The 15,622-nt window shown below is 38.7% G+C and overlaps 1 protein-coding gene across 4 annotated transcripts in view; it reads left to right on the top strand.

The window, feature by feature from the left end:
• The window catches only part of SLC39A12 (solute carrier family 39 member 12), an 88,257-nt gene that overhangs the window by 37,879 nt on the left and 34,756 nt on the right, over window positions 1-15,622 (top strand). The window contains exons 7-11 of one of the 4 annotated variants that reach the window (XM_032165501.2): window positions 2,360-2,532; window positions 6,020-6,172; window positions 8,032-8,142; window positions 10,509-10,575; window positions 15,463-15,621. In XM_032165501.2, the coding sequence (XP_032021392.1) occupies window positions 2,360-2,532; window positions 6,020-6,172; window positions 8,032-8,142; window positions 10,509-10,575; window positions 15,463-15,621 (663 nt within the window). The remainder of the gene's footprint in view (window positions 1-2,359; window positions 2,533-6,019; window positions 6,173-8,031; window positions 8,143-10,508; window positions 10,576-15,462; window position 15,622) is intronic. The other 3 variants (XM_032165585.2, XM_032165673.2, XM_032165747.2) reach the window with 3 other exon arrangements.

The following is a 15,622-nucleotide window of genomic DNA, read 5'->3' on the forward strand; positions in this document are numbered from 1 at the left end:
GGGAGGCCAAGGCAGTGGATCATTTGAGGTCAGGAGTTTGAGACCAGCCTGGCCAACATGATGGAACCCTGTCTCTACTAAAAATACAAAAATTAGCCAGACATTGTGATGGTCACCTGTAGTCCCAGCTACTCAGGAGGCTGAAGCAGGAGAATCACTTGAGCCCAGGAGGTGGAGGTTGCAGCGAGCCGAGATGGTGCCACAGCACTCCAGCCTGGGTGACAGAGCGAGACTGTCTCAAAAATAAAAATAAAATAAAATGGTCTAATTTAAAGAATGAACCTTTTAGAAAAATGCAAGGATGATGAGAATGAAACATTTTCTGTTTTAACAAACTTTAAGAGTATAGTTTCTTTAAAAAAAATATTGCAATGAACTTTAAGTATTTTGATGCCAGGATTGTTTGATTTAACTTACTGTGTATCTATAGTCACTGAAGAAAGTGATAGTTTAATTTCATAATTAGCTTTCCTTATTGTTTACTAACTAGTTTGCCATGACTTGTTAGTAATTTCTAAATAGGTAGAGAAATAAGCATTTGCTTTGAATATCTACAAGCAGATGAAAATGATGTCATAGATAACTCCTTATCTCTATGTTATCTGTACTTGACTCTGAAAGTCATGTCCTCCCTCTCTTTTAATCTTATCTCTTCCCTTTTCTCCTTTATTTCTTCTCCGTTCATATATATATATTTTTTTCTTTCAAATAAACTTATAAATTATACTTTATATTTTTTAAAAGGAAGCCTAGAAACATGAAATTCTAAGGATTATAAAAGTCATTGCAATCATCCAAAATGTAGATTGTTCAGATTTTTATTATCAACTGTTACACATTCATTGATCTGTTTTCACCAGTAACATTACTCATTTTAGTCACTACAATAATATCACTCTGGACATTACAAGTAATTCAGACAGCTTTTGGAAGGAAGTTCTTCCAAAACGTGTCCTCATTTTATACACAAACATAGGTCTACAATACTGCCAAACCTTATGCTTCCTATGTAAGAGCTAGTTTTTTGCCTCTGAGAAGTTTAAGATATGATTAAAGGGAAATTTTTACTAGTGTTTGTCAGTGGATGTTGTAGTTTCAAGTGAGAGAAATTTATTTCTTTGAGGGTTGGAGGTGAGCTCAGTCCTTGCTTGCCGCAATAATTTTTAGTAAGGGGTAGTCAGAGTAACTTCAAAACAACAGGGTTATTTGAAGAAAGTCTTGTCTTAGTCCTTGCTATAAGAAAATACCACAAATGAGTGGCTTACATAAACAACAGACATTTATTTCTCACAGTTCTGGAGGTTGGGAAGTCCAAGATCAAGGCGTCAGCAGATTTGGCATCTGGTGAGGGTCTGCTTCTTGGTTCATGGACTGGTGAAGGGAAGAACTCCAGTCCCTTTAGCCCCTATAAAGACCCTAATCCCATTCAACAGGGGTGAAGAGTATATAACCTAATCACATCCCAAAGGTCTTACTTCCTAATACCACCCACCACCTTGGTGGTTAGGTTTCAACATGTGAATTTTGGGGAGACACAAACATTTAGACCATAGCAAATCTGTTCATTCTTTCTGTTAAAAATTTAAAAACCTTTTACCACATATAACATTATAAGACTGGGTGCTGTGGCTTATGCCTGTAATCCCATCACTTTGGGAGGTGAAGCAGGAGGATTGCTTGAGCCCGGGAGCTTGAGACTAGCCCAGGTGATACAGTGAGACCCTATCTCTACTAAAAATAAAAGCTTAGTCAGGCGTGATGGCACCTGCTAGTAGTCCCAGCTGCTCGAGGGGCTGATGTGGGAAGATCACTTGAGCCTGGGAGTTCAGGGTTGTAGCGAGCTGTAATCACACCACCGCACTCCAGCAGAGTGAGAACCTGTCTCAAAAACAACAAAAACAACAAAACGCTTATTTAGAAATTCCAAGGTGGGGGCAGTGGGCTCGCAACTGTAAACCCAGCAATTTGGGAGGCTGAGACGAGTGGATTGCTTGCGTCCAGGAGTTCGAGACCAGCCTGGGGAACATGACAAAACCCCATCTCTACAAACAAAAAATACCAGAAAGTGAGTCAGGCATGATGGTGTGCACCTGTAGTCCCAGGTACTTGGGAGGCTGAGGTGGGAGGATCACTTGAGCCTAGGAGGTGGAGGCTACAGAGAGCTATGATAGCGCCACTACATTCCAGGCTGGGTGACAGAGAGAGAGCCTGTCTCAAAATAAAAACAAAACACTTATTTAAAAAATCCATATCCCTACTGGCTGTTACTATAAGACCGATTCTTCTGGCATTTTCGCCAGCTGAGGCCGGAATGGAGGGCACTGGGCACTGACTGTGTTTACGATCTCCTTTGACTTAGAATACGGCTACAGCACGGTGGCTGTCACCCTTCTCACACTGGGCTCCATGCTGGGGACAGCGCTGGTCCTTTTCCATAGCTGTGAGGAGAACTACAGGCTTATCTTACAGCTGTTTGTGGGCTTGGCCGTCGGGACACTGTCTGGGGACGCTCTGCTCCACCTTATCCCTCAGGTAATCTGGTCTTTTCCATTTCAGATAAAGTTCGCTTCATTTCTCTTCACTTCTAACCACTGGAGGTATTTATGCAAAATTTTACTGAGACTGCAAAGAGAGAGTATCATGGCTGGTGTTTTCCTTAAAAAGAAATATTATTTCCCCAAGTCCTCTCTGCACTTGTAGAAGAGAAGAGATGCTCCAACATTAGGCTCGCCACATAGTAGTAGTATTTTTGAAATAAAAGAAAGAAAAGGTGGCAGGGCATGATGGCTCACGCCTGTAATCCCAGTACTATGGAGGGCTGAGACGGGAAGATCGCTTGAGCCCAGGAGCTCAAGACCAGCCTGGCCGATGTGGTGAAACCCCATCTCTACTAAAAATACAAAAATTAGCTGCACATGGTACATGCGCATGTAGTCCCAGCACTTTGGGATGCCAAGGCAGGTGGATTACTTGAGATCAGGAGTTCGAGGCCAGCCTGGACTGCATGGTGAAACTCCATCTCTACTAAAAATACAAAAATTAGCTGGGTGTAGTGCCATGCACCTGTAATCCTAGCTATTCGGGAGGCTGAGACAGGAGAATCGCTTGAACTCAAGAGGCGAAGGTTGCAGTGAGCAGAGATCGCACCACTGCATTCCAGCATGGGTGACAGAGCGAGACTCTGTCTCAAAAAAAGTTGCCATTCAGTTAGTTCACCCAAGACCTGGTTGTTTAATAGTCCAGAACCTCCCCGTCTCCCTCTCTCTTGCTTTCTCTCTCTCATTATGTGATGTGCCTGCTTCCCCTTCACTGTCTGCTGTGATTGGAAGCTTCCTGAGGCCCGCATCAGAAGCACATGCTGACACCATGCTTCCTGTACACGCTGCAGAACCAGGAGCCCATTGAACCTCTTTATAGATTACCCAGCCTCAGATATTTCTTTATAGCAAAGCAAAAATGGCCGAATTCCCTTGTCCTTCTTTCTGTTCTGCCCAGAAGGCTGCATCTCCTCAGCTACCTTGCAGGATGGATTTTTGTTTGGGGTCAGCCAATGAGGGGCATAGTGGAAAACTGGGGAGGAGGAGAGAGAGGCAGTGGCATCTGTGCCCAGCTCCCTCCTGGCTCCGGCATCCGCTCTAGAAGTAGCTGATTTGCCGTGGGCTACGTCTCCAGTGGAAAGCTTTCCCACAGCTCTATGGCTCACTGGCCTTCCTCCGTTTTCCCTTTCACCCCTAAGGTTGGCAATGCTTTCCTGGGATTGCCAGCCTCTGGGTGCCTCATTATCCTTTGTTTATACCCTTGACCCTGCCCACCTCTGTAATAGTCTTATCTTTCATGTCTGTTTATTTGAGCCATCACAGTGGAATTCTCCTTCTTGCCTGACTAACAGTGTCTAGATTTCTCTTAAGGAGCAGGTAAGCACCAGGAGGCTGCCTCCTGTTGACGTGTGCTGAGGCTCTTTTTCAGAAAGGAAAGGAGTAAAACCTGAGTTGAGGTCATCTACAGATGAGGTTTTCTCTTCCCTGTGAAATCTCTTACCAGGGAGAATGATGGTGGACCAATGATCCCCACTCCAGCAAAGCCTGAGCTGGTTAAAATTTTCCACAAGCCTCTGGCAATTTCCTGCAGGGTCACTCTTGTTGCTTAGAGGCTCAATTGTTATTCAGTGTTCTGAAAATCACAAAGGGAGCTTTGGAAAAATAAAACCATTATGAGTTTTAATTGCCCTCATAATCTAATATCCTGGAAATATTTCAGGGCTTATGATTGAGCAGAGGCGGTGGCCGAGGCTTTTTTTCTAGGTCACAGCAGTGGTAGCAGAATTGTTTACTGCCCAGGAGCCTGAGAAGCAGAAAAAGGCTCTCAGGTCAGCCTGAGTCTCCCCCAATGAGAGCCCACAGCAAGGGTGGACTTGAGGATGGGTGCAACATGTTACAGAGGAGAAATTCAGAGATTAGCTGGGTTTCACAAAATTTCGTAGACAGTTTCTTTTGCTTAAGGAAAGAGACAAGAGCTGGGCACAGTGGTTCACGCCTCTAATCCCAGCACTTTGGGAGGGCAAGGCAGGTGGATCACCTGAGGTCAGGAGTTTGAGACCAGCCTGGCCAACATGATGAAACCCCGTCTCTACTAAAAATACAAAAATTAGCTGGGCGTGATGGTGGGCACCTGTAACCCCAGCTACTCAGGAGTCTGAGGCAGGAGAATCGCTTGAACCCAGGAGGCAGAGGTTGCAGTGAGCCGAGATCGTGCCGCTGCCCTGGGCAACAGAGCGAGACTCTGTCTTAAGAAAAAAAAAAACAAAAAAGAGACAAGGACGAAAATTGTTGGAAAGAGGAAGAAAGATGCAGGACAAGTGTGGTGGTGTGCTAGAAGAGTCAGTGATCTGTGGCAGGTTTTCAAACGTCTGCACAGAAGTGAGAAAAATGTTACTCATATGATTGCCTTTTTTAGTCAGCTAAATTTGTTCAACTGAAAGATCTACATTTTATTTTGAGATCTGGGGTTTTTCTTCTGTTTTGTTTTGTGATATTACAAATGTTCTCTATTTTGTGCAATAATGGTCATTAGAAGTATTAGGTGGGTATCCTTTAATGCCCTTAGCAAGAGAAAAAGTTGACTAACGTATATTGGTTTTTAGTGATATTTACATACACAATGTATATATGTAGATACATATGTATACTCAGTTATACACACGTACATATGTGTATGTACACATAAATGCCTATACACATATAGGTATGAATGTATATACATATAATCTATACACATATTTCTTTTTCCTTTTTAAAATTTAATAGTAACATTCTAAATCTGGAAACCATTTATAAGCTACTTCATAAATTGCCTTCTCTAAGAGAAGGGATATGGTATAGAATGACCTACTGGCTCACAAGAAATCATGAGGTTGACCAATGGAATGACTCAACCAATGGGATGAGTCAATTACAGAAAAATTCCCAACACATTTCTCGTATCCTTTTGTGTCCCAGAGACCTGACAATATTGTCAGTCATACAGTATGCTCCCAATGGAACAAGTTCTTCAAGGTGGATTTCTTATCTGATATTTAATAAAAGTTTACTTTGATTGCTATGGGGCATGAGAATAAACCCTAGATGAAATATAAAATTTATTAATATTTTATGAGGCGTTGTTGTACAAACAGGTGCAGATTGGACCCCTGAAAAACAATTTGGCCGAAGGACTGAGTTTCTATGAAAATCTAGGGCACTTGCAGAAATAAAGCTTAGACTTCGTTCTGTTCATTAGCACAAGCTATTCAAAGCTGTCTTTTGTTTTCTATTGTACACAATTTATTTGACCCTGATTAAAGCGTATAGTGGAAGCATTCACATACCCAAAAGCAAACTGGACTTCTAGTGATTGTATTAATAGTTGTCATGGCATTTCCCAGAATGAAAATTAAATATATTAAACACTGGGCCTATTTAATAGTTAAGTCAGCAAGAGTTATCTCCTTTCTCTCTGCCTTTTTTTTTTTTCTTTTCTGAAGGTTCTTGGTTTACATAAGCAGGAAGCCCCAGAATTTGGGCATTTCCATGAAAGCAAAGGTCATATTTGGAAACTTTTGGGATTAATTGGAGGCATCCATGGATTTTTCTTGATAGAAAAATGTTTTATTCTTCTTGTATCACCAAATGACAAGGTATATTTTTAAGTTTTGTTTGTCTTGTGCTTTAAAGTCTTATAATACATTCATCTGTTCCTTCACAAGTACTTGTTCAAAAGTGATGAAGTTACCTGTGTAAGCGATGTCTAATGGAATGCTGATTTCAAGAATACACAGCTCCTTCTAATAGGATATTAATTTTTAAAACGTCTTTTCCTGGGCAGTTAATGTACTTGTTATGACCTTTTGTTTAACCTTCATGGTTGGTTTAGGAACTGGGGACTATTTTATGTCTGGGGAATGAAGGGGCCCAACATTCTAGCTACTAATCAGTGTCTTGGATGTCTTTCTTAACCTAAACAAATAAGCAAACAAAAATTTTGAAAATTCACAAAATCACATGTCATTTTTCTATCTTAAAGGCATTTAAAATTACAAAAACAAGCATCTTAGGAATTTTGAGATTTGCGGCAAAGCTTTTTTTCAGCTTTAGTAATTTCTTTTATTATGCCAGTAGCTGATAAATGTCTACAAATATGGGCCGGGCGCGGTGGCTCACACCTGTAATTTCAGCACTTTGGGAGGCTGAGGCAGGCGGATCACCTGAGGTCAGGAGTTTGAGACCAGCCTGGCCAACATAGCAAAACGCTGTTTGTACTAAAAATACAAAAATTAGCCAGGCATAGTGCCGCGTGCCTGTAATCGCAGGTACTTGGGAGGCTGAGGCAGGAGAATCACTTGAACCCAGGAAGCGGAGGTTGCAGTGAGCTGAGATCGTGCCACTGCACTCCAGCCTGGGTGACAGAGCGAGACTCCATCTCAAAAAAAAAAAAAGAAAAAAGAAATAGCACTTACTGTTTTTCATCCCTACATTTGTTCAAAATTCTGTTTTATGATTCAAAAAATAAAATGCATTTATGGATGGATAGAAGGATGATAGATGGATAGATACATGATAAAATAGATTTAATAAAATAATCATAGGATCCAGGAAGTGGATAGCTCAATATTTACATTACAATACAATTCTTTCAGCTTTCTATATATTTGAAAACCTTTCAGCAATAAATAGATGTCATGGATTCAAATAGACTACAAGTCAACTTTTGTAAAAGTTTTCTAATAAAGCATGACTTTTCTTTGGCCTTGGGCTCAAACTAGGATGCTATGGTAATTTGGAAATTAGGAATGCCAACTTCTATTACAGTACTTACCCTAAAAGTTTAGGAACTTACCCTTCACAAAAGAAGTTCTATTCCCAAGAAGCATTAAAAAAATGACAAATCCCCACTTACACCCAATGGATTAACATTTCTGGGTTGGGAAAACTAAATTAGAAAGCCAACATACCAATAATTCAGTAGTTGGAAATCCAGTGTGGTAATGAGTGACAGAAATTCTGAACATCCAAAAATGTAGAGTTTATTCAGATTGTTTATGGGCTTGTCAGGGAGCTTAAAATGAGTTTTAAGAACATAATTCCAAGATTTATAATATTGCCTAAAATAAAAGGAATGCATATGTTTTAGGAACTGCAAATGCTTTAATTGATGAGTACGTTTCCAGAGACATTATTTTAATAGTCACAGGGTATCATACAGTTTTGATTATTATCATTGTGGTATCTCCATCAGAAAGAATTCAAAATTTAATTTCGTGTAAATATAATTTTTTTTGGTAAATAAAAAGACAGTATAAAAACTACCATTATTCAAGCCTCCTTCAATCATCACTAGACATTTTTGAAGTTGCATTCCATTCTTAAAGCATCCCAGTTCTCTTTTGTGGCAACTACCATTTTGGCCAATAAGCAATGGAATGGAACCATGGCATTGACAAAGACTACACCTGTGTTCTTCTGGTTTCAACACTAATTTTAAACCATCCTCATCCAGCAGGGCCTGTCATTGGTTAATGGGCACGTGGGACATTCCCACCATCTTGCACTCAACTCTGAATTAAGTGACCAGGCAGGCAGAGGCAAATCTGCATCAACTATCCAGTTGGTAGGTTCCTGATCTGAAGCATTCTACTGATGTGATTACCTTCTCTCCTTCATTCCTCAATGAACAAATGAAAATCAGTAGCGTAGATAAACAGATTCCATACTCCTGATTTGCCTATTCTTAACTATGATAAATACTGTTTAGAAAACTCTGCCAAGCACCTGAAAGCTGTTTTAAAGAGCAACAGGTATCCTCCACAGATTCAAATCATTGCTCTCTGCATCACTTTCAAACATGTATGGATCAGACTGACATCATAGACACGTCCTTAATCCTTGTGTTTACAAGTTTTCATAAACCAGTTGACCTTTGGGTTTTGCGTTCAGAGTAATCCTTAGCCGTGACTAGGTGGATGCAAACAGATGTGGAGCAAGGGATTACTTAGTGCACCTAGGACTGGGGTGTTCATTTCATAATGCAGGAGAGAACTGATTCTGCCCAATGAGATGCTTCATAGTAAGTGCCTTCATTCTACTAAATTTTCACAATAAAATCTTCTATATTAATTCTCAAAGCACAATGTCCGATCACGTTCAAAACAATATTCCCATTCGAAATCTTAAAGTAAGAAGTATAGGAATGGGAAAAATATGAAAGTAATATATAATTGTTAGAATCCCTGCCTCCTGGAACCATGGCCTTAGGGTAAAGGGTTTACAGTGTAAGGACAGTTTCCTCAGTAGAAATGAGGAGGCTATTCCTGAGACATTGACATAGCAAAATAGAAGTTTGGGAGTAGATTTCAGATCTTGTGCTAACTCAGAGATAGGAACCAGAAATTCCCTTTAAAATATGATTTTAAGAGGCTTAATTGTATTTATTTTTTGTATTCTAAATGTGGTTTGAAAGAAGATAACTTCAGATGGGATTAGTTTTAAAAATCACTTTAATACTGATCTTATTCCTTCTCTTTGAAGTGTCCAGAGCCCCAAGATGCATATAACCAAATCTCTGAAGGTTCCTTAGTGAGTCTTGAGCTATTTGAACACTCCAGCTCACTAACATATGCATAATTCTTCTTGTTATTTAAGCTGCAAATTTGACCTAAAGCATAATAGAAATCGTATAAACTTTTAGGAGGGTTTGATGAGTTTAATTTCTTGTTTTTTTCAAGAAACTCGAGGATAAAGAAGAACGTACATTTTTTTCCCAATCAATAAGAAATCCTGAATGTTTGGCTCTAAATTACTTTACACAGTGTGACAATAAATAGCTTTTATTTGAAAAACAAGACAAAACATTCTAGAATAAATATCCGAATTCTTGTATTTTCACAGAACTATAAAGCATTGTGATTATAATTAGGTTTTTCATATAACATAAAGGGATCATATTGTTTTTTGTTTCTATATCCTCCCAATTTCAAGTAAGAGGTCTACTTTCTGCTCTCTGTATCCTGCAGGCTCTACCTTACTTCTCAGCCATCCTTCTCCAAAAACATCCTATCATTATCTTTTGAATAGCTGCTATTATTCTAATATGTGAACTTTACTAATATGTAAAATTTACTTTCTCTCTTTTACACGCACACAAAATGCATTTATCTCATTACATTTGTGTCAAAATTTGTACAACTTTGGGTGATAGACTTCTATGCATACGCTTTTAAAAGGACATATTTAATATGCAGATAAAAAGTTTTTTTATAGAATTGAAATCAGAGGCGCCAAGAGGGAAAATATATTTTCAGAAATTGGACTATGAGTCAGTCTCTGAAATAAAATCATGTAATCTTATCTCATAAAGTCAATTTCAAAATCTCACTCTCTGTCATACAAAAGGAGTAAAAAAAGTTTGAATCTATTATTGTTGTGTTTTATAAGTCGGTGGATCTACTTTCTTAATGGGCAAGATTCTTTTACTGACTGGCAAAGCAGTTAACACAGACTATTATGCTGCAGTGAATGAAATGAGGTGTTGAATTTGCATGGGTGTCTTTTCCATCCAAAATACATTGACTGCTCACAGGTTAGAGGATGGATCTTAAATCCGCAATCCACCATACAGGAGAAGTGCTGAGTTAGGCCAAGGATAATTTTTTTTGATAGCTTTTGAATTTCATAAAGGCTTACATAATTTACAAGTCTGAATTACAGACTGTCTCAGTAGCCTTCAGCTCTCTATGGAAGATTCTGATCTACCTGAGTGTGCTATTTTCATCTAACTATGAAGAGTGCAAAAGGCTTGCTTTGCCCACAGACTTTCAGCTCTACATTGTGTGTGTCTATGAAACCTAGAGGTTCTAATATACATCTAGAGTATTAAAATGTCTTTTAAAAACCAACATAACTCTCCAGATGTTTCATTTTCCAACAAAATGATGCCCGTTCCTTATCTTTCATCAGTTATTTTTTAATTTAAAATAGAAAAGCCCTGAAGATTCACAGGCAGCTGAAATGCCTATAGGCAGTGTGATGTCCTGCAACAGAAAATGTGAGTACCAAGCTAAACTTTACATGTAGAAAGTGCCATAGAAAACAGTTACGTCTGTTTTAAAATAAAATGTCAAAACCATATAGATATCATATTGGGTATGTAGTTTATTATGAAAAACTTTGCAGTAGGATTTGTAATAAAAACTAATTCCTATCCAGCTCTCAAATTTACTACATATTCATATCAATTTTACTCCTTCCTTTAAAAATGAAGTTTTTCTTAGAATTGATTTAAACTAATTCCCTTCAGGGAAAACTTGAATTAATGTAAACACATGTGTGTTTATCATAGCTCATTTCTAAACATATTTGTGTGATAATTGAGGCTTTTATTTCACTGTGAAGTATGGATATATCATTGGTTTTTCGTCTTCTAGCACAGTCGACTGAAAATTCATCACAGATGTGTCTTATTTATCATACTGTCATTGAGATGGTAAAGTTCAAATCAGTCATCTCATTTGTTCACATCTTATTCTATAACTCATTTGTTCATTTAGTTTTTAATTAACAAAGTTTGATTTTTTTCTATGATTTTTTCTTCTTCTGCATTTAATTTACCAATTTTGGATAGAACTTTATTAACCTGTGCTTATGTTTCTGAATAATTCTTGAGAGTGTTTTGTTTTTGTTTTTTGTCTGTTTTGGTTTTCATCTGTTACTCTTGAAGTTTTGCCCTGTTTTTCTCACTTATTTTACCCTTTTGTGACACAAACTTCTTAAGGTTTTAATGTTATTCATCATTATTAGTTATTCCCATTCTACCATAATAACTTAGCAAATAGTAAAAGTAGCTAACACATGTTGAACACTTCTTGTATGCTAGACACAGGGCTACACAGCTGATGTGATCTAATTCAGTTCTCCTACAACTTAAGTAAGAATAAATATTATCCGAATTATACAAATAAAGAAAATAGTTGTTAGGGAGGTTAAATCGCTACTCAAGATTATATAGCTAGTCAGCTGTAATGCTGGGGAACTACAGAAATGCCAATGCACCGGTGGGCATGGTGGCTCACGCCTGTAATCCCAGCACTTTGGGAGGCCGAGGCGGGCGGATCACGAGGTCAGGAAATCGAGACCATCTTGGCTAACACAGAGAGACCCCGTCTCTACTAAAAAATACAAAAAATTAGCAGGGCGTGGTGGCGGGCGCCTGTAGTCCCAGCTACTCGGGAGACTGAGGCAGGAGAATGGCGTGAACCCAGGAGGCGGAGCTTGCAGCGAGCCGAGATCGCGCCACTGCACTCCAGCACTCTAGTCTGTGCAACAGAGCCAGACTCTGTCTCAAAAATAAAAGAAAAAAAAATGCTAGTGCACCAACAATTTTTTTGTGATCATTCAGTCATGCATGCATCAATGCATTCTTTCACATTGTTTTATTAATTCAAGAAATGTTTGAAGACCTGCCCTGTTTCAGGCATGTTTTGTGCAATGAAGAATAAAATAAGCGTGGTCTTTATCAGTGCAGAATAAAATAAGCATGGTCTTTATCCTTAGCTTGGAATGTAGTCAGGGATAGAAATACTACTGAAAACAAACACCATTATAACAACTACTGTTCTAAATGTTTTAGATACATTAACTCATGTAATTTATGTATTTGATTCAAAATATGTCATTACATATTTTGTCCATTTATGCTTTTAGAACATTGCTAGTAATATTTTTCCTTCTAAACTTTTAGTTCCAAGAGTAATTTTAGAATGCTGGGCACCTGGTAGGTCTGCAGTAGACTTTTTTTTCTCTTTGGTTGTGGTCTTGAAAGAAGGATATGCCCAGTCAAATCGGGAGCTGAAAGAAGATGCTAGATTAGGGAGTAAGGATGGTCTTCTTCAAACATTTATAGGCCTCCTACCTACCTGCTTAGTTCCTGTCAAGCTTGGTATGCAGAATGAATACTGAACATATCCGTATTACATTACTCAACAGCCCCTTTGCCAGGGACATGTTGAATTAAGCTTCAAATATTTGATGACTCATTTTGTATTACCTCATCCATGGAACTCAACTTGTGTTTCAAAAGACAAGATGCAAAAATTCAATCCACAGTCTGATTTAAATTTTAAAAAAGCACAATGATACAACTTCCAGCCCCCATGTTTTACCATGGAAAACCTCTGATAGTTCAGAAAGATGGAACTGAATATGACTGCCAAGTACATGAATAGAGGTAAAATATAGGTAATTCTGTAATGAGTACATTAAATTACCAGTGAATACCTGTCTTATCTTCCACTAAATAATTTTTTTTTTTTTTCAGATGGAAACTCGCTCTGTCGCCCAGGCTGGAGTACAGTCGGACAATCTTGGTTCACTGCAACCTCCGCCTCCTGGGTTTAAGCGATTCTCCTGCCTCAGCCTCCCGCTAAATAATGCTTAAATTACTTTAAGAAATATACACAGTGTGTTCTTTATGGCTTACATGCAAATGTTTATATTTGCCTGTGGCTTGTTACCTATCCACGATCTGACATTTAGAAACCCATGATCAGAGATAACAAAATAATAGCAAAAATAGGCCACATTGGTTTCTAGCAGAGTGTAATATTGGCTAAAAATCCTCCTTTGGAATATATGCTATTAATATCAAGGCTACATGTAGGCATGTGGAAATTACAAGTTAATTCGCGTGTTGCAGTGTTGTCAAATGTATCACTAAGTTTTTTTAAATTTCCTTTCACAAAGAAGAGCTTTGTCTTTGAAAATTGGCAGGAGCAGTTAAATGATCTGGTAGCATTATTGGATTCTGAGAGTTTCCAGGCAATGTCAATAAGGACTCCGTGAATTCAATAATTCAGTATTTATTCTTTGTTCTTATGGCTGTTGCCTGAAATCTTTCCCTTTTTAGCAGGGACTAAAATAAGTTAGTGAACCACAAGAAGGATGTAAGTTAGTCCTACAGTGATATTTCTAAATACCCATGATTTTTAGAAGTAAAATACACAGGCCATCTTTGAAACACAGTAAATGGAGCTATCTCCTAGATGGTAATTTGGGTTATATCTGCTATTCACTGAAGTTATTTATCTCACAGTGTGGGATATGATATGAATCAAATCATATTCCCCAAATAAGATGGCAAACCACATTATAATGCAATCTGTCTTGTAGTCTTAGGCCATGTAACAGCTAGAAACCAGGAAGTATCCTCTTTCTACTTTTATTGAGCACAATTATTAGAATTATTACAATTTTTATTGAGCACAATTAGAATAATTAGAATTTTTATTGAGCACAATTATTACCATTAGGCCAGGTGCAGTGGCTAATGCCTGTAATCCCAGCACTTTGGGAGGCCGAGGCGGGCGGATTACCGGAGGTCAGGAGTTCGAGACCAGCCTGACCATATGGTGAAACCCAGTCTCTGCTAAAAATACAAAAAAACTGGGCAGGCATGGTGGCATGTGCCTGTAGTCCCAGCAACTTGGGAGGCTGAGACAGAATTGCTTGAACCAGAGAGGTAGAGGTTGTAGTGAGCCTAGATCATGCTACTGCACTCCAGCCTGGGCAACAAAGCCGGACTCCATCTCAAAGAAAGGGAAGCATTATGCATTCAGTTCTAACAGTAACAGTAACTACTACTTACACCTGTCACACAGTATATATGCAACTGAATAATTAATGAAAGTTTAGACTATGAGAGTTGATTAATGACTATTCTTATCAAATGGTCTACCTAGGCAGATTACTACCAAAATAAGTACTATGCTCAAAATAATTTTCATGTTTGTGAGTCGTTCAGCTCTACAATTGAGTTATGCTGACATACAATTTAGAATTTTCAGAACAGAAATTCTGTCCATTAAAAAGCTGAACCTAATTATGACCAAAATGATTTCACTGGCTCTCTCCTGACCAGATAATGTATATTATGCAATCGAATTCCATGAAGACAGAAGCTTCTCTTTATTTTGTTCAACATCTAACTGGCCTAGTGCTGAAAGTTGTCTTGCAGAAAGACAAAAACTTTGAGTAATTTTTCCAAAGCTAACTTTGGGGCTGGAAACGTTGGTCGTGGTTCTGTTGAAGTCACAGTGGGGAGTGAATGGGGCGCTTCAGGGAAGTCATTAGCACTCGCCAGAAGGGAACCAAAACAATCACACAATGACAGAAAGCACCCTGCCCTAGATTGACACAGAACAGTCTGACTCAAGCAGCTTTGGGAAATACACTCCATTTTAGTGACATTCCACTGGGAAGTTTGTCTTGGCCCACTCGGTCTGCTACAACAAACTACCATAGACTGGATGGCTTATCAACAACAAAAATTTCTTTCTTGTGGTCCTTGAGCCTAGAAGTTCAAGATGAAGGTGCAAGACAAGAGCCAACTTTCTGGTTGTAGATGGCACCTTCCTACAGTGGGAAGTGGCAGAGGGGGCAAGGGAATTCCTTGGCATCTCTTTTATAAGGGTATTAATTCCATCCCAAAGGCCCTACCTCCTAATACCACCACACTAGGGGAATAAGTAGAAACGTATGAATTTTGGGGAGACACAAATATTTATAGCAAGTTTCTTAAATTATTTTTAAATGCATTACAAAAGACAAACGGGAAGGTCATCGGTGGTATTTGGGGAGGCTATAACATGGGTTTTACTTTCTTGTTTTGGCATAACTGCATAAGATGTTAAAATAATGAATGCCAGCATGTAATTTATCTCATTAGACCAGTTAGCAAAACAGTGACCATATGTTTAAGTATGTTGGTTGTCACACTTGAATCTCTAGTCCTGACTTTTGCTGAAATAAAGTGATGTTATTTAATCAGATGGAATATAAGAATGTCAAGGGTAGGTGAGAAGGTTGGTTGGTTTTGAAGGATTTGGTGAAATATGTAGTGCTCTGTTAATGCTTCTTCTGTGTTCATTTGGTTCCTTAGGTAAAGCCATTAGCTTGTTAGCAATCATGATTCTGGTTGGGGACAGCCTGCATAATTTCGCAGATGGCCTAGCCATAGGAGCAGCCTTCTCATCATCATCCGAGTCAGGAGTGACCACCACGATTGCTATCTTGTGTCATGAAATCCCACATGAAATGGG

Source organism: Hylobates moloch, unplaced genomic scaffold, assembly GCF_009828535.3.
Source record: "Hylobates moloch isolate HMO894 unplaced genomic scaffold, HMol_V3 SCAFFOLD_2, whole genome shotgun sequence".
NCBI classification, from domain to species: Eukaryota; Metazoa; Chordata; class Mammalia; order Primates; family Hylobatidae; genus Hylobates; species Hylobates moloch.